Source organism: Apodemus sylvaticus, chromosome 3 (assembly GCF_947179515.1).
Source record: "Apodemus sylvaticus chromosome 3, mApoSyl1.1, whole genome shotgun sequence".
NCBI classification, from domain to species: Eukaryota; Metazoa; Chordata; class Mammalia; order Rodentia; family Muridae; genus Apodemus; species Apodemus sylvaticus.
Genome location: NC_067474.1, coordinates 70,766,372 through 70,786,095, shown reverse-complemented (window position 1 = coordinate 70,786,095; position 19,724 = coordinate 70,766,372). Strand labels below are relative to the sequence as shown.

The following is a 19,724-nucleotide window of genomic DNA, read 5'->3' as shown; positions in this document are numbered from 1 at the left end:
AAACATGGCGGTCAGAGTACAACCTTGGGAATCAGTTCTCTCCTTCTACCTTGTAGGTTCTGGGACTGAACTCAGGTCACCAGGCTTGACAATAAGCATCTTTATTTACTGAGCCATCTTACCAGCCCATCCGCTCACTCTATAGACATAGGTGGATTAGGGCCCATGATAATAACCTTATTCTAACCTGACTCCTTTAAACGCCCTGTTTCCAAGTACCTTGACATTCCGAGGTCAAGGCTTCTATGTAAGAATTTCAAGGGTCAAAGTGCAACGTGCAAGTTGGCCTACAACACCGCTCAGTCACATAACCTCAAGAAATGCACCTCCACCCTCTACTGATAGGCATGCCACCTAGAACAAGGCTACTGCCACCTCTAGGTGTGTCCTCTGGGTAAACAGGGGCAAGGCCCTGATAAATTCATCACTAGGCTTCATACAATTGTGAGAAGTCTTGTTAAAAAACTCTTAGACATCAGACTCCAGCTGAGCTGAACAAGAGCCAGGACTCAAAACCCAAGCCCGTGTCCTCATTGCCCTGTGTTACTAGGTGTACAGTAAGATCTGAAGGTCCTGTGACGGTGAGCTGTGGAGTTGAAAGGCATGATGGGAGTCAAGGGTGGGTTCCTAAGGGACTGGGTTTAGGGAGTGCTGGGTATGAGGTGGCATTAATATGCCTGTGTGTGTGTGTATGTGTGTATGTATGTGTGTAGCTAGCAGTTTATGTCTGGTATCTTTCCTATAATACTTTTCCCAACTTTTTATTAATTTTAACATTTTTTAAACAGAATCTTTCACTGGATCTTAAACTCAGCCATTTCATTAGGCTGCCTCATAAGCTTTGGGGATCCACTTGTCTCTGTGATCTAGATTCCATACCCCCACCCCACTGCTAGGGTGGCATCGATGCCCGGCCTCTTCCGTCCCTTTCCCTGTCCTTCCCTCCCCTCCCTTCCCCTCCTTCTACCCCCTCCCTTTTTCTTTTTCTTTTCCATTTATTTATTTATTTATTTATTTATTTATTTATTTATTTATTTATTTATTTATTTATTTCGAGACAGGGTTTCTCTGTGTAGCCCTGGCGGTCCTCGAACTGTAGACCAGGCTGGCCTCAAACTCAGAAATCCGCCTCCCCCTGCTTCTCAAGTGCTGGGATTAAAGGCGTGCACCACCACCGCCCAGCGTCCCCTTTTTCTTTTTAACATGGGTTCTAGAGATCCAAATTTGGGCTTTCAAGGCGGGTCTTTTATCGGCTAAGTCATCTCCGTAGCCCTCAGAGCACTTTCATGTTTGGTCCATAGGCGGTAACAGTTTGGGGGGGAGCATCTACAGCCACTAAAACTTTTTTTTCTGCTCACAGTTTCTTGGCTGGTTTCCATGGGGATGTGCTACATATTGATAATACAGTTATTTAGTTGCAGAATTGCACAGGGTGGGGTCGGGGAGGCATGTGCAAAAAAAGTACTTCCACAATTTATTCGTAGGGCTGCCCTTCTCCCAGCAGGGCAGCTGTTACTGCCCATTGGGAACCAGTTTATTTCATTTTACTTTTGCTTGTGTGTGTGTGAGTGTGTGTGTGTGTGTGTGTGTGTGTGTGTAGGGGTAGGTTGGCTGCCTCCCCTTGCCTTATCTCTTGCTTGGCAGAGGAAGTGAGTGAGCAGAGAGAGCAAGGTGGGGAGGTAAAGAGAGAGGAAAGGGAGAGAGGAGGAAGAGAGAGAGAGAGAGAGAGAGAGAGAGAGAGCACTCACATAAGAGAGCAATAGTAGTCCTTCAAACCAAACACTTCGTAAAGTGATAGTTTTTTTTTGTTGTTGTTGTTTTTTTTTTTTTTTGGTTTTTTGGTTTTTTGGTTTTTCGATGTCAACAGGGTTTCTCTGTGTGGTCCTGGCTGTCCTGGAACTCTCTCTGTAGACCAGGCTGGCCTCGAACTTAGAAACCTGCCTGCCTCTGCCTCCCAAGTGCTGGGATTACAGGCGTGCGCCACTATGCCTGGCTAGTGATAGAGTTCTTAGTACCCAAGTATCTGTTTTTCCAGTGTTTCATGCTTGTTCCTCAACCTTTTGGGAGCAGAAGGGCAAAGCATGTCCTAGGCAGCAGTGTGCAGACTGTTCAAGACAGTCTTAAGAAAGGCCATTGTTGGGAGTGAAGAGATGGCACTGACTGCTCTTCCGAAGGTCCTGAGTTCAAATCCCAGCAACCACATGGTGGCTCACAACCATCTGTAATGAGATCTGATGCTCTCTTCTGGTGCGTCTGAAGACAGCTACAGTGTACTTGATAGAATAGTAAATAAATCTTTAAAAATAAAAGGCATTGTCCTCAGAAGGCGCCAAAGTAGCTGCCTACACACCATGACCTACTGACCTCACGTCTTGTTTGTCCCATCTGACATATGTAAGGTTTGAACATGTAAGTGTCTAGATCACTGCTGGGTTCTTAACCTGGTAACTTGGCTGTTGGGCCCAGGTCCAATTATTGTGGCCCTCCAAGGCCGTCCACATGGGAGCTTGTCCTGTTATGCGTCATGGTGTCTCATTCTGCTGGATGAAGGATGAGCCCACTTTAGTTCAAGGTCAGAAGTCAGTTCTTCAGAGCTGTTCTGAGTGAGAAAGACATTGTTTCTGTGCTATTAGATGATAAAGGAAGGTAGCTTCAGTGTGTCCGACGCTAAAACTTTAGCTTTCATTGATGTGCATGCTTCCTTTCTGTACAAGCACCTCATTTTGTGTCTGTGAAATTAAGCACAAAGCGTATGGTGTGTCACTTGCACAGGCTGTCCGAGGGGGCAGTGCTGGCTGGAACAGTGGGGTGAGGTGTGTTTTTGGGTGCTGAGGTGGGTCTGATAGAAGTTTCGTACTGTGTGTGGTAATGATATGGAATCAAATGAACTGTTCACAACTCGGAGCAATTTTTCTTGACTGTATCCCACAACTTGTTCACCTTCACTGTGGAAATCGGAATTTCTTTTCCCAACCAGTGGTCCTGATGCTGCAAGGCGGGGCTCAGCCTCATGTGGCTGCCCCTGCTCAATCTCCAGTTCATGTGGACCTGGTGAGGTTGTGTTTAAATTCTTGCTCTGGGAAATATAAGTAGAGACTGCATGGAAGCAACTACAATATACAGAATAGCCTTTTTTTTTTTTTTTTTTTTTTTTTTTTTTTTTGTTATTTTGAGACAAGGTTTCTCTGTATAGCCCTGGCTATCCTGGAACTCACTCCGTAGACCAGGCTGGCCTAGAACTCAGAAATTCTCCTGCCTCTGCCTCCCAAGTGCTGGAATTAAAGGCGTGCGCTACCACTGCCTGGCAGAATAGCCATTTCTTATTTCCTGTATTGATTTGATTGATTGGTTAATTGTTCTCGAATCAAAACCATAGCTATGATCATATATTCCAGGTAAGCCTCTCTACCTCTAATCCACATCCCTGATCCAGTTTCTGGGATATTTTAAAGCAATTCTCATAATTTGTTTTGGCTCTTGGTTCTTTTGTTTTTTTTTCAAGACAGGGTTTCTCTGTATAGCCCTGGCTGTCCTGGAACTCACTCTATAGACCAGGCTGGCCTCGAACTCAGAAATCCACCTGCCTCTGCCTCCCAGAGTGCTGGGATTACAGGCGTACGCCACCACCGCCCAGCGGGCTCTTGGTTCTTAATAGTCACCTCTAACACACACACACACACACACACACACACACACACACACACACACACACACACCAGATTTATCCATATGTCATTATCATCTTCAGTACAAAATAGTGATCTCTTTATGTCACATATCCAACACTTAAGCTTTCTTCTCCATTGGTCTAAAAAAAACTTTCTTACTATTTTTCTCACTTGATTCAGGAGCCACTGTAGGTCACATGTTAAGTTTGGTAGATCTCCTGTCCTGAAAAGGCTCTTCCCCATCTGGATTCTATTCTAATCTCCTTATGGAGCTGGCTAATGGTGTATCTAAGACCCTCACATAGGTAAGCATCTTTCTCCTGAACAAAATTAGTGGCCTTCAAAAAAGGTTTCTAGTTTCTCTTTTCTTTCTTTTTTTATCCCCCAAGTTTGTTTATTCCACTCCCTGCTCCCTTTGTTTCCAAGCAGGTGATACTCCCGTTAGCATCACCGTATGGTATTTCTTGAAAAACTTGGCCTTAAATTTGGAAAAAGTTGATACATATGAAATCTGTTCCGTACACACATATGCCATACACACATGCTGTGTCTGGTTTTCATTCCACTTATCTGTTGTTACATAGTATATCTCCCAGAATGCTTTGGGCTGTAAATGGCTATTTCTTATGGTTTGTGGATTATGTTGGTCAAGAAGTGAACTAAAGCTCACCTGGCAACACCATCTGCTCCTTGGGGCATCTGCTGAGGCTCTGCAGAGTTGCTCAGTTGTTGATAGACTAGAATGGGGTGGTGCCCTCATGTGTTGGGTGACTAGAAGGCTGGCCCAGCTGAGGCAGTGGACAGGAACATCTGGGCGTGGCTTGATGAGTATGACAGGGAGGTAGACTTACATGCTGGATGGATCCTCCTTTAGAATAAGCATGTGGTATGTGTGTGTGTGGGGAGTTTGTGTGTGAGGGGTTGTTACCTCATTTTTGGAAAACACACAACATCAACAATACAATGTTCATTTTGCTTGAAACCGTGCCAAGTTCTTCCAGATGCAAGGGAAGGGTACAAAGGTCCTTCCTTGGTGGGAATGGTGTGAGAGAATTTGCAGCCAGATTCCAAGTGCTACCATTTGGAAGAAGAACATAAAAACTGATACCTGTCCTTGCCACTTGGCACTTTTCAAGTTCCTATCTACTTTGCTCATCTTGTGGTTGATGTTGATGCTTTGAGACAGACTCTGTGTAGCCCAGGCTGGCCTCAAACTCCCAACTCTTAGGTCTCCAGCTTCCTGGTGCGGGCTCCATCGGCACGCATCACTATATCAGCTTCTCGCTTGTGTTTTGTGTTTGTAGCATCTTGCCCTCAGACTAGGGATCGCCTTCTTGCCTCAGCCTTTTGTGTGCTGGAAATCAGGCAGAGCTACCATGTCCTAGCTTATTACTTGCCTTTTGATGGAAGACAGAAACCTCTTCCGTGTGGAGGCGTCCACCTTAAAGGTTATTCTGCGTATATCTTATCCCTGTTCCTATTTGCTAAAGAACTAAGATAACTTTGTGGGGCAGAAGCACTGTGACAGGTGACATGATAACAGACTAATGGAATGGCTCCCAGCCATTGTGTTAGGGAGGTCTTTGCCAATGGGGGTAGTATATTAGGTAGTGGGGCGGGGCAGGGCGGGGCGGGGCGGGGGGGGGGGGGGGGGGCTGCTGGCAGTGTGAAAATCCTTCCAGAGAGTAGGAAGTGTATTTGAAGTCTCTCAGAGCATCCAAAAAATTGAGCTTTGGGAGTCCTTTACCTTTTCTCAGCATCTTGAGGAATAAGTGGGAGGCCATCCCTCAGACCGACTCTAGACGGAACTATAGACAGGCAGACGGGGGTGGGGGAGTGGGTGGAGATGGGGGGTGGGGTGGGGGTGCATGGGGAGGGCTTTCCAGCACACAGCATATATCCTCAGGAGGTTGGAGATGTGGCTCAATGGAAAACATCTGCTTCCTGAGTGTGAGACTCTCAGTTTGATCCCTGATGTACTACTCCTACCCGCCCCCAGCCAAGAAAATACTCATAGGATCCAGGCCAGTAGAATACTGTGGTCCTCACTGCATCCTGTAAGGGATGTGTAAAGGGAAGAGCCAAGAGCTTTGAATCTCTGCCCAGATCCAAATACAGCTTGGCCCAAAGACGGCTAGCTTATCAGCTGGGAGCAGGCTGGTCAATAGTTGATCGATAATACAACACAAAGCCTCGGTGTTTCTATTGATCTCTCCATTAGTTGATGTTAGCATGCCAGTGTCTCTGCAGTGGTATAGCTTGCAGCCCCTATCTAGACTCCCCAGCTCATCAAGGGCCCTCACAGTGGCCCGAGAATCACGTAGACCTGGCAGCAATACCCCTTGGACTGATATTGACTAACCAAGATGAAAGTTCTTTTAAGAGGATTCCTCCTTCCTTGTTCAAAGTTAAGAGTGGTTGATAATGTTGTTTCCTCTGATTTCTAAGAGATTGGTAGCCAGGCAAGTCAGGAGGAAATTAATAATATGTGCTCTGCTTTACCAGAATTCAATTTCTAGGAGCCACCCAGACTGTTGATGTTCAGTTCTCTGCAGTGTCTCAGCTTCTGTGTCACTGCTATGACTTTCCAGATGTCCCGAGGGGAGTTTCCTCTCCTGTCCCAAGATCTGACTGTATCCCACTTATTACCAGACCCACATTTGCAGGTAGCATTTGGTATTCCTGTATACCAAATTAGCCTCAAGAAAAAATCCTGAATTAGCCTCAAGAAATAATTCTGTTTTTCTTCTTTTTCTCTACTTTAAAAAAACAAAAAACAAACAAACAAAAAACAAAAAAAAGCCAGCCAGGCAGTGGTGGCACACGCCTTTAATCCCAGGACTTGGGAGGTAGAGGAGGCAGGTGGATTTCTGAGTTCAAGGCCAGCCTGATCTACTGAGTGAGTTCAGGGACAGCCAGGGCTACACAGAGAAACCTGTCTCAAAAACAAACAAACAAACAAGCAAGCAAGCAAACAAACAAACAATAACCAACCAAACAAAAACCCCAAAAACAAGCAAACAAAAAAACAAAGTTTCTTCCCTCCCTCTCTTCCTCCTTTTCCTCCTTCCTTTACCTCTTTCCTTTCCTTTTCTTTTTTTCCCCCTCTGAGACAAGGTCTGTCCAGGCAGCTCTAGCTGGCCTTCAACTTGCTGTGTAGATCAGGCTGGCCTCAAACGCACAGAGAGAGATTCATCTGCCCCTGCCCCTGCCCCTGCCCCTGCCCCTGCCCCTGCCCCACTGCGCCCCTCCTCCCTTCCCCCTGCCCCCTTGCCCCCGCCCCTGCCCAGTGCATCCCTTTCCTGTTTAAGACAGAGTCTTATTGTGCAGCCTAGATTGGCCTTGAACATGTTTAGACCCCTGAGTACTAGGGTTAAAAGTCCCAGCAGCGTGGCCAGAGAAGCTTTGGGAGAAGATAAGAAGGACTTTACAAGCTGGGCGGTGGCAGGCAGGGGCAGGCAGATTTCTGAGTTCGAGGCCAGCCTGGTCTACAGAGTGAGTTCCAGGACAGCCAGGGCTACACAGAAAAACCCTGTCTCAAAAAAAAACAAAAAAACAAAACAAAAAGGACTGTACATTTAAAGTCAGGAAACCTTGGGGTTCCAAAGCTTGTTCTGCCAGGTGGAAGTCAAGTGTAAGTTCTGTGAGGCCCAGCCTCCTTTTTGGGAGGAGGCATTTTTTTTGAGGCAGGGTGGCCTCGAACTTGGATCTACCTGCTTCAGCCTTTTAGAAGGCCCAGAGATTACAGGTGTACACACCTCACTGGCTCACAATTCAGTTTTGAGTCACTGAATCTTGCTAATGGCTAAAATAGTATTTTTCTTCTCTCTCGCATGGGTATATGTACCATGTGCATGATTGGTGCTCGCAGAGGCCAGAGGAGGGAATTTCCTGGAACTGAAGTTACAGCCGGTTGTGAGCCACTGCATCATGGGTGCCAGAAAACTGACCCTGGCTCCTTTCTGCAAGAGCGAACAGTGCTCTTAGTCTGTGAGCCATCTCTCTAGCTGCTGAAATAGCATGTCTTCCACGAGGTGACTTATTTGGTAATTTTAGTTGTTTTGTGTTATGACATCCTTATCTTCTTTGTTTATGATGATTTATGTTAACAACAGCTTATCTTTGTTATATGATTTTGCTGTGTTGACCCTGGGGACTTTTTTAGTTACTGTTACTCTCTCAAATTATTCATAGTAATTACTTGCAAAAGAAAGAGCCTTGTTTTGGTCTGTGTGTATGCAGGTTACAGCCCAAGGGCAGCTGGCCCGACTGCTTTGGGCCTGTAATAAGCAGGGGCATAGCATGGGAGGATCACGTGGCAGAGGAAAACCCGTTTACATCAGGAGTCAGAAAGTGAAACCAGATGGGAGTCGGGTGGGCCTTCATAAACTCCCTCAAGGGCATGTCCCCAATGACCCGGAAGACTCCCCATTAGGTACCTCCCAACCCCCAAAGCTCCTCTAACAGTGTGACTCAGGGATCCATGTTCTCAACACATCAGGACATGCCTAGGCCACTTGGGATGTATGTGTCTCTGACAGAGAACTAGTTTTTTTTTACAAAGGTTCATAGAAAGTTGGCCGTTTGGGACTCAGTAGTGACAGGACATCTGCCCAGCAGGTACAAGACCCTCAGAGCCTCAAATGAAAAGTGAAAAGGAAAGGTGTAGCCATCTTGGCAGGAATGGAGAGATCCTGAAGAAACATTCTGGACTCTCTTCTTGGTCATCAGACTATTAAAGCAACAGTCCCAAGGAGTTAGAATTTCCCCAGGAACCTCTTTCTGGGAGAAGGAAAAATGTTGAAGCCTGGTGACAGCCAGAGGAGGAACTTGTGTCTATCCAGACATTTTGTACCTTTCTGACTACCACCTTGCAGGAGAGACTGGAACTCAGCATGGATGGGCCAGCGGTGGGTGGATCTCACTTGGCCAGGACTGCTTGCTGTAATTCTTGCCCTGACACCCTATTTAAACCTAAACCTCATGTCAGGATCCTGAAGATGGACTTGGGGTGGAGGTGGGCAATATCACTAGTTTACTCTGTTCTTATTAGCAGTGTGTCCACAACGACATCTCCTTTCTGAGCTGAGCTTCTCAGGGCGGCGAGGGCTCAGGCGCTAACCCTCACAGCTCTGTTCACAGAAGGAAGGAGGTAAGGAAAGAGGGAGAAAAGCAGAGAAAGAGAGAGAGAGAGAGAGAGAGAGAGAGAGAGAGAGAGAGAGAGAGAGAGAGAGAGAGAGAGAGAAAGAACTGGCAAGTCTGGCAGGGGCTGTGAGAGGGAGGGCCAGTTACTAATCATAGCACTTCCCAGAAACTGCAGGGACTTCTAATAACTACCAACTGTGAAGCCAACTGTGATCCCAGGTAGGGCTTTGAAACACATTTAGACTGGGAGTTCTAACACATTAGAAAAGGCAACTGATCTTTAGGGATCAAGGCAGGTGTACAAAAATCCCCAAACCAGACTAAACTCAATCTTTATTTTGATGGGATTATTAGACCCTCTGATACCTTGAGTTGTAGTAAGATTTGACTAGAAGCACATGGTGTTAGGCCTGTGTCGGACCAAAAGATAGGAGGTTTGGGTTAAAGTGCTCTTGCTCTGTTAGGGGTGGGGCACCAGGTGACATACATGCCCCACTTGCCTTCTTGTTGATAGAGCTGTTGAGCAAGGTGGACAGAACAGACGAGGTTATTGCCATTTTCTCAAGAGTGGCAAAGGTCATGTTTGGTTTGCTGGAGGGGTCATAGAACCGGGTTTCTCATCCAGCATGTGTCCCCACAGAGCACAGGTCACAGGCCTGTGTGGAACAACCATGCATATTCATATCCAGTCCAGAAGCCTCTCACCACACAGGTGCCTTTAATGATGTACTATGGGTCCAGTACTGCCATTTCCTGCCCTGGCCCACCTGTGGCGCTTCCACATGTCATAAAAGTGAGATGGATAACTGAGAGATGGAATGAGAGACCTGGAGGTTTAATGCACTTAATGTATGCTAGATCTCAGGCCAGTTTAAGGATGATGAAATGTAATGGGAGCAAATTTGAAAACAAAAAACCAGCTGTTCTCTTCAGAAATCGTGAGCATAGGGGATGGGATACAGCTTGGCAGACTGCTTGCCTAGTTTATTCAAGGGCCTGGGTTTGATCCTCAGCACTTCAGACGTGTTTCTAATTTTTTTTAACCCTTGCATGGGATTCCAAAATTTATTTTAAACAAAACAAAACAAGGTGGCACATGCCTGTCATCTCAGTACTCTGAGTGGAGGCAAGAGCATTGTAGTTCCAGCCTGTATGACATAGTGACACCCTGTGTGATGCTTTGAATAAAACGGCCCCCATAGGTCCATAGGGTGTGGAGGTGTGAACTCATTGGAGTGGGCGTGGCCTTGTTGGAGTGGGTGTGGCCTTGTTGGAGGAAGTATATCACTAGGAAGCAGGCTTTGAGATCTCAGAAGCTCAAACACAAGAATAGTGGCTCACTGTCTCTTCCTGCTGCCTATTGATACAGTACCATGGCTGCCTGTGGGCCATCATGCTTCCCCTCGTGACGATGGTGGACTAAACCTCTCAACTGTAAGCCAGCCCCAGTTAAGCATTTCCCTTTTTAAGATTTGCCTTGGTCATGATGTCTCTTCACAGCAATAGAATCCCTAACTAATCCACCTTGTTTAAATAAAAGAAAGCATTTCCTAGCATGTATAAAGCCCTGGATTTGATCCCCAACTCAACACTCAAAAACCAGATACATAAATAGGAAATATATAAATAGATTTTGTTAGCCTCAAAGAGAGACCACAGTGGGATAGGATTTCTACAACACCAGTGTAATCATGTGTGTGAGAGCTGACAGGGGTCTGGGCTTTTGGGCATGTATCACAAATGCTAGGGAGAGAAATAAGCATTTAAATAAGGAAGTAAGAAAAATCTTAGGTTGAATAGCTTTGTTTAGGTGTTCAGCAGCAATGGAGCAAAACCTCAGGTGTAACTTAAAAGCATTATTTAAGTGTTCCTGTAGGGGGAGCAAGCGAGCAAAGTCTCAGGTGTAGCTATGGCAGGCTTAGGTAGATGAGACAGGGAGGGGTCTGCCTTGCCATGAGGCTGCAGCGCTCCTAGCAGACAGGTAGGTGTCCTTCTGTTTTCCCCATTTGTTTTTTTCTTGGAAAGGAGATGAAAGACCAACCTTAAAAAGCAAAACAAAACTTAAGGAAAGGGAAATGAGAGGCTTCCAGGCTAAAGTAGCGGCAGCTCAATGGCTATTGTGAGAGGCAGAAAGAACTCACCCCAACTTCAGAGCTAGCAACTGAGGGAGGGTGGGGGGAACGAGCCGGCCACGGCACAGGACATGGGGAAAGAAAGGGCTGGGGATCCTGTGTACCATCAGCGTTCGAAGACACTGGACAGGCAGATGCAGTGCGACTTCTCAGACTGCTGCGAGTCAGGATGGACCGTGGGAGGTCGCCGGATCCCGCCTCAGGGGGTGAAGAAGTACAGTTTTGTGGTGGTTCTTAGCCCTGCAAAATCACTGAGAGCTGAGAACAAAGAGGAAGGGGGGAAGGTGCTCTCTGGCACTGGGTGGGTGTCTGGCTGTGAGAGGCTCTGAGACCCCACATGGGTGGAAAGAGCAGCCCGGACCCGCTCTGGGCTGGAGGGAGAAGAAGGCGGTGGGGGAAGGCGAGGCGCTGGGCTGGTCCCTGTGTATGGGCAGATTTGTGTCCTACATTGGGCGCCAGCTGTGGGAAAAAATATGGGCGGGGCAGCCATGGGAGGGTCACGTGGCCTGGAAAAACTAGCAGGCAGGGCCCACATTGGAGAAGACTGGCAGTCAGAGCCCGCATAAGGGAAAACTGGCTAGGCCCACATACCATACCAGAGTAGGGATGGCGGGCACCAGTAGAGTGAGAGGTTGCCTGGCTAGCAGGGACGCCTTTGCCCAGAGGGCAGGGCCATTTTCCGCACAGCCCCGGGTACCTGTTGAGGAAGCTTGGCTGAGAAGAGGCTGGATCATTTCCTGGGGCTGGCAACGCTGAGGCCTGATCCATGCTCCTACGCGGCAGGTTTTGATAAGAAGAGACTGTTCATAGTTTTAATGCTTTATTATAGAAAAGTAGGAAGAGAAAAGGAGATAGAGAAGTAAAGAGAGAAAGAGAAGCTAGAGGGATGACAGCTGGCCATGACCACGTGGAAAGAGGAGAAATAATGGGGAGAGACGGGTCAGACTGCAGGGCACCCACAAAACTCTTGCTTTTCTGGTGGGTGCTTTTGATGCAGAGAAGGATGTTGTGAGTAACGATTCCCCTCAGAGACACAGAGAAGGGTGGTCGTGGGAAGACAGAAAAGTAGAGGTAACAGGACCACTGGGGGCTGTTGCTGTTATCTGGGTACGAAGTGACATGCTCGGACCTGTGGAGGTAAAGGAGAACATGGACACACAGGGACACAGCTAGGATGGGTGTGGAGCAGGTGTGTCAAGAGGGCTCCTGCAGCCGCTTATGTTGTTTAGACACTACCTTTCCAGTTCAGCTCAGAACTAGAACGTACACATGCACAGCTTAGATTGTGTTTCCCTTTGACGTCTACCTGAGATGCCTGGTATTTTCTACTTTGGAGATGAAATGGGATTTGGACAGTTGGCTTCTGTCATCCTTGTTCCACAACTAGATTTGACCTGTTTGCCTCGAAGCTGGGGCAGGTTGTGGTAGTGTCTTATCTAAGGTCACGTAGTTGCATAGTCTATTTAGGGCATGCAGTGAAGACGCTAGCTGTCCAGCAGTCTCCCTTCCTTATCAGAGCCATGGCTGGGAACCAGTGACTCAGCACAGTAGCCGCTTGGCTGGCCAGCAGAGACTGTGCAGAGTCCCTGCCTTTCCCTAGCAGCTGTCTGCCTGTCTGCCCACCCCAAGCTTGGTTGGCAACTGTGGACTCTTAGGCAGGGTTTAACGAGCTTGTTATTTCAGCTCTTGTCAGATCACAAGAAGCTACTGCAGAAAGGCATCCTGATCAAAGCTGCCGGTCCTTGGGAAAAACAATATTGTTGAGATGGGAGGCCTAAGAATCGGGGCTGCAAGAACCCAAGGTAGAGCTTGCTAGAGCCTGCGGTATCGGGGTGGGGGCAGCGTGGCATATAAACCTGGCGATAAGAACTGCAGGCCTGACTGTGGCCTTCCTTTCAGGACATGTGGCCTCAGTGGGCAGGAGGCACACGCTGTGTGTGTCCTAAGCTGCTTTGTACAACTTAGCTTCCCAGCTGGTGCTCATTCACCGAGGACGCCCTGCAGTGAGCAGGCGCAGCTATCCGAGGTTCAGACTATTTAGGCTTTAAAGGAAAGTTCCACTTTTTATTTCTTATCATTTGCTTATATGTGTGTCTGTGCATCAGTTTGTGCATGTAGGAGCATTGCCCTTGGAGGGTAGAGAGGACATTGGATCCCCGGGAGCTGGGGTTACAGGCTCTGTAAGACACTAGGTGTTGTGAGCAAACTCATGTCTGGAAGAGCAACAAATACTCTTAAATTTTCTGAACCATGTCTCTATCCCAGGCTTTTTAATTTTTAAATTTTATTTTGTGACAGGCTGTACTATGTAGCCCTGGCTGGTGTGGAACTTGCTCTGTAGAACAGGCTGGTCTGTAGCTCAGAGATCTCCTAGCCTCTGCCTCCTATATATTAGAATTAAAGGCATTCACCATTATGCCGTTTGTTTGTTTGCTTGTTTTTTTGTCTTGTTTTTTGAGACATGAGCTCATGTAACCCTGTCTGGCCTAGACCTCACAGGAGAGCGTGACTTTGAGCTCTTGATCCCCGTACCTCTACCACTCAAGGTTGGGATGCGGATGTGTTCCACTGCACTCTCCAACTCCCATTACATACAGGACATGCACTGGCGGCTGGAAGTTGATGAACATTCAGCAGATACTTGTTAAATGACCGAATGACTAAATCTGGCACAGAAGGGGAGACTTAGTTCATTTTAAAGCATCAAGGATGGCTTTCATAGTAACTTATCTCCTATGGTAACCATTAGACAGCTCTTTACATAATAGCAACAAAATCGTGTTTGGGTAAATGGCCTTGGAAGTGCAAGGTTCCCTCGGTGCTGCTTTGTGGAATTCATGATTTGAAAATATCGTAATAAACATATTCCCCGTGCTTAGACTTGCCGCTTGTGATGCACCGTTGGTCTGTGGTTGGCGGCATAGCACAGCCTGTCCATTGCATCTGCGTCTTACCCCAGACCCCACCATATGTCTCCCTGATTATCTACCTATGCACCACCTATCTAGGTCCAGATGTGTGCCAGTCAGGCCTTGCGCTTTGGAGAGGGAGTGACACAGATGTGGTTACTCCAGTGAGCACAGCTAGACCCTGCCCCCAGGGAATGAGTGCTTACTCAGAAGCAGTGAGACATTGTGCAGTAGAGACAATAATGACAGAGAGGGAGGCATAAGTGCAAAGAAGTAAACGAGTTTGATTCCACTTCATAGAAGCAGATGCACCGTAGGACTGGCAAGGTGGCTCAGTGGTCAAGGCACTTGCCACGCAAACCCGACCACCTGAGTTAGATCTTTGTGATTACACGTAAAGGTGGAAGGAGAGAATCATCTCCATAGAATTGCCCTCTGGCTTCCACGCATGCTCCATGGCACTTATACACCCTCCCCCCTGCCACATGCACCAGGCACATACAATAATAAAACGTCAAAACATGTGTTCTATATCATGGACTACTTTATAAAAACAGGATATTTGCTGAAACAGAAATAGACATATTCAAATGGAAAACTGTGGCTGTTTATCTTGAAACTTCTCTTTAAAACTGACCTTTGGACAGTTGTCAGATAACAAATACAAATTGGGAAGGAGAAAAAAAAAAGTCCAAATTCTGGCAAACTTGTCTCTCTGCTTTCCCATAACAACCAGTCCTCAGGATATGACCCCCGTCGCTCTCCAGCACAGCCAGCCCCAAGCAGCACCTGCTATTGCGGAGCCAGCGCTTCGTTAAAGAGTTCCCTAGTGGGAGGGAACTAGTTAAGAAAGGCTTTAGCAGCAGGACGTGGCAGAAGACCTAGGCTGGGAGGAAGCCACAGCCTGTGTTCAGGAGCCAGACGGACTGCCCACTGTGACCCTAAGTAGTTCATAGTTCCTCCAAACCCCATCCCCGACCCAAACTTGCCCTGTAGGTTTTCACATGGTGCCCTGAATACAAGGGGCCACAGAACCCAACCAAATCCAGTTTTAAATCCAGTCTGTACCCCAGCTGTTCCTCTCTACTTGATTTCAAGACTTAACCCCCAATCTGTGATTTCATCAATCCCAGATTATTAACTAGTGAAAAAAGTCAGCGCACACCGCCACTACAATTCATTCCGAATACTATCCTTTGGGTAGAGGCAGGGAAGGGACCTTTCCGTGGGGAAGGGATCCCTCTGCCATGCCAGAATCCCTCTTGGCTGCCTCACGGCTGCCTCCTGGGCAGCTGTAAATACATCATCTGTGCCTTACTGTCTTCTGTTGGAACAATCAATCCACAGTGGCCCTGCCCGCTTCCTAGACAGAGGGGAAATAAAGGGTAGGTTGGAGGGGTTCTCGAAGCATAATCTCAGAGGGCTACTGGAAGGATGAAGACGGGGGCATGGAAGCCACCGTACCAGAGCCCACTCTCGCTCTCCAAACTAAAGAGGCACCAGATGACTCGCTTTACCTGTCCTATCAGACATCTCATCACAGGAGCAAGGCTTACCCCACTTCCTCTTAATCCCACAGGTAGGTGCATATCTGTGACTTTACACAAGATCACTGTGGGCTGCACCTGTCCATGCCCCTGCCTCGTCATACATTTAGCCTTCTGCATCTGCTGTTGCTTTGGAGGAGCTGGTCCAGGAAGAATCTTCAGTCTGTAGTGTAGTGGTAGGTGCTGACGCTCGAAGCCAGGGCCTTTGGATGTTCATGCCCTCTACAGTGAGGCTTCATCCCTGCCCTGTGTTTTTACTCTGTCTGTTTCCTGTAGATAGAGATGCTCAGATAAAACCGAGGGATAGTTTGACCAGTTCCTGGAATGCAGACATCCCATCTCCTGAGATAGAAACCTGCCTGTGCAGGTATGTCCCTCCATCCCACCACCTTCTGGGTCCTGCCCTCATGAGCAGCAGCTAGCCTGACTTTAGTGTGGTCACTTCCTTATTCAAATTTCCTCACCTAAGTGTGTTTCCTAGACAGTCTGTTAGTAGGCTGTGTGTGTGCACGTACGTGTGTGTGTATGTGTGTGCGTGCGCGCGTGCATGTACCACCAGCCTAGCTATCACCTCCCAACTCCCTCAGTCCTAAGCAACCATAACCTAATTTCTGTCTTTAGGTTTTGTCCACTCTAACATTTCTTATGATAGGGTCAGACAAGTATGGTGTTTTGGGAGCAGTTTCCTTGCCTGAAGCTGAGGTTTTTCTTTCTTTTTCTTTTCTTTCTTTTTTTTTGTTTTTTTGTTTTTTTGGATTTGGTTTTTTCGAGACAGGGTTTCTCTGTATAGCCCTGGCTGTCCTGGAACTCACTCTGTAGATCAGGCTGGCCTCGAACTGAGAAATCTGCCTGCCTCTGCCTCTGCCTCCCAGAGTGCTGGGATTACAGGCAGGCACCACCATCATCTGCTGAGGTTTTTCTTATTTTGTCCCTATGTAACATACATCAGTATTCCAGTCCTTTTTATGGTGAAATAATAGTCCACCAAATGAATATTCTGTATTTTGATCATCAATTGATAGCCGTTTTGGTGTTTCTGCTTTTCAGGTATAATGCATAGAGCATCCATATACAGCATTTCCATGAGCATGAGTTTTCATTCATTCATTCATTCATTCATTCCAGATAGACTTCCAGCCCATGTGCTAATCTGTGCTTAACCTTTTTGAGAGCTGATATCCGGGAGCTGATGGAGTGTTTTCCAGTATGGCTGCAGCTGTGATTTTATCAGAAGATGTGAGGAGTCCAGTGTCTCCAGCGCTTGTTGTTAGGTCGTTTCCATCCCAGCCATCCCGTTGCAGTGGGGTCTGGTTGTTGTCAGGGTTTGCAGGTCCCTTGGCTGCCGCTGATGCTGGTCACATTTCCAGGTGCTTATTGAACCCTTGCAGATCTTCAGAGCACAGTATACACCTTTTGCTTGTTCATAATTAGATACTTGTCTTTCACTGTGGAATTATAATAGTTCTTTCATTTACTTTGGGTAAAAGTCTCTCATCAGACACGGTCGGCCCTTGACATCCACCAACTGGACCAAAACTACTGAAAAAACTTGCGTCAGTACTGAGCATGTATAGACTCTTCCTTGGTTTTCCCCCAAACAGCACAGTAAAGCAAGAACAACTCTCTGCCTCACAGCTGTTATCTGGGCGGCCTGAGTCCACTAGAGGATTTGGGTCACGTGAGAGGATGTGCATAACTTATTTGCCATGCGTATGAGGGATTTGAGCATCTGTGCATTTTGGTTTTCTTGACTGGCGCTGGAACATTTCTCCCCAGGGTTGGAGTGATGGCTATATATATGATTTGCAAACTTCCCCCACACTCTGGATTTCCTTTGCTTTTATTGGGGGGGGGGGACATCGGTGCCTTTGAAGCACAGAAGTTTCATTCTTGGATATGCACTTCACTGCTCCTTTTGTTGCTTAGCTTGTCCTGTGGCCGTCGCCCTTCATCAAGCGCCACCAACCCGGCTCACGAAGCATCGTGCCGTGCGGTATTGGGAGTTTCACAGTTCTCTCTCTCCCACTGAGGCCCGCTCCATCTTGAGTGGGTTTGCCTGTTTGCTGCTTCCTACTCTTCAGTACGGGGAAGAGCCATGTGATACCTGCCGCTTTCCTGTTGATCGCCCGTGTTTTGTAGGGAGTGTGTTCTCCAGTCACGGCTGAAGCTGCTCTTTGCGGTTTCTTCTTTTATTTTTCTTTTTTTCAGGGTGAGATTAGAGTTGAAGTTCATGAATAGCTACTTGCTGTGGTGGTGTTTATTGTAAAAGTTACCTTTGTCTATCAGGGCACTTTGGGACCTTTATCAAAAATAATATATTGTTCTTTTTCTATACTTCTCTTCTGTCCTATCCTAATGCCAGAGCGATGCAGTTTGGGTTACTCTATAATTAACTCTTAAGTTGCATTAACTTACATTCTGTCATTACTTCCAAAAATTCTTAGTCTATTCTGTTTGTTTTTTTATTGGATATTTTATTTATTTACATTTCAAATGTTATCCCCTTTCCTGATTACCCCCAAGAAACCCCCTATCCCATTCCCCCCCTCCTGCTTCTGTGAGGGTGCACTCCTACCCACCCACCCTCTCCACCTCCCTACCTTCTCCCACTTCCCCGCCCTTGCATTCTCCTACACTGGGGCATTGAGCCTTCACAGGACCAAAGGCCTCTTCTTCCATTGATGCCTGACAAGGCCATCCTCTGCTGCATATACGGCTGGAGCCATGGGTTCCTCCATGTGTTGGTGGTTTAGCCCCTGGGAGCTCTGTTTGGTTCTGTTTGCTTCCTTGTCAGTGTTTTCTTTGACACCAAGTTGAAATGTCTTGACTGTGGTGTCGATTTTATCAGAGACACGTGCCTGCATTTTGCTTCAGTGAGTTCTAATAAGCCTCCCGGTCAGTCAAAGGTCTGAGTCGTCTTGCAGTAGCTTCCTGTTTGAGATCTGTTTTTTGAAAAGGAGCTGGGGAAAGCACCTGTCAGCAGCCCATTTTGCACAGCAGACAGAGAAGCAAGAGATGTGGTTTGTCCAGTGTTGTGCCAGTTTCTAAGGAGCAGATATGGTTGCTGCATCTTTATGTATTCGAGCTCCGTCTGCGGACCACACAGAACCCTGGGGTGGACCTGGGGTTTGGGTTTGAGTCCTAGCTAGATGGCTGATAGATTTTCCTGGGCTTTGGTTAGTTGCACTGTAAAATCAGAAGGCTGGATAAGGCAGATTTATAAGAATTAACCGGTTTGCTGAGGTGTCCTGCCTTGACAGCCAGCCCAGGGATGGGTCTTTTCAGAGCACCTGGCCTGGGCAGAACTTAACCATTGCATAAAGTCAGTCACCCATAAAGCTTCCTTCCTGTAAGGAAAGAAGAGGCTTGACAGTGTTCAGCTGGGCCTCTAACTTCATAGGATTACTTGGTATTTGGATATCTTTAATTTAAAATTCTTACTTCACTTAAATTAGACTAATTAAACATTTACAAATTTGTATGTGTGCATGCAGTTTATGGAGAGAAATGGATTTATAAGAATATTTTCAATTCTTATCTATTTATCATACCCTCAATTTTCATGTTCCTCTTTGTCTTCCAGAAACATGCCAAAGGCCAGGATTTGTTCGACCAGATTGTGTACCACTTGGACCTGGTGGAAACAGATTATTTTGGTCTGCAGTTCCTCGACTCTGCCCAGGTCACGGTATGTCTTGCAGTGATTCATTTAAAAAAAAATAATTGGCTCTTCATGCTAATTATAGAGCCCTAGACATGGATTGAGAAAAGAGGAAAACTGAGATATTGTCCCAGTAATGAGCTTGGCAGGTGTGCCTGAATGAAATGCATGCAGGATGCCTGTTAGACCCCCCCTCCCCCTTGAGGAAGCCACTGACCAGGAGGTTGTGTGCACAGAATGCCTTCTGGGAGCATGGCTGCACACGGGTATATGATAGGAGCATTGCTAGTGTAGCAGGAGGAAGAAGAAAGAAACCCCTTTATAGACCCCTTGTTGGTGGTAGGTCTAGGGGATCCATTACCTTCTTGTAGAACCCGGGCAGGAAGCAAGCAGGTGCCGGGACCATCTGCAGTGGGGGAGGGGTGCAGGGGATGGTCACAGTCGACCTTGTGGGGGGGGGGGTGATAAGTCAGAACAGACTCCCCTCATCTTTCTGGAGTCAGATGCTAGAACGAATGAGCTCCACAAAGCTCAGTGCATTGATTTCTTTTTAAATTAATGTTTTATTTAAAAAAAAAAACTATGTCGTATGGGTGTTTGCCTATGTGTCTGTCTATGTACCATGTGCATGCAGTGCCCAAGGCTAGAAAGGGCTTTGGATC

The 19,724-nt window shown here is 47.0% G+C and overlaps 1 protein-coding gene across 3 annotated transcripts in view; it reads left to right on the top strand.

Annotated features, from left to right (window-relative positions):
- Positions 1–19,724, top strand: part of Epb41l4b (erythrocyte membrane protein band 4.1 like 4B) — a 160,146-nt gene that overhangs the window by 26,683 nt on the left and 113,739 nt on the right. For all 3 annotated transcript variants that reach the window (XM_052176524.1, XM_052176526.1, XM_052176525.1), the window contains exon 2: positions 18,985–19,089. In XM_052176524.1, coding sequence (XP_052032484.1) covers positions 18,985–19,089 — 105 coding nt within the window. The remainder of the gene's footprint in view (positions 1–18,984; positions 19,090–19,724) is intronic.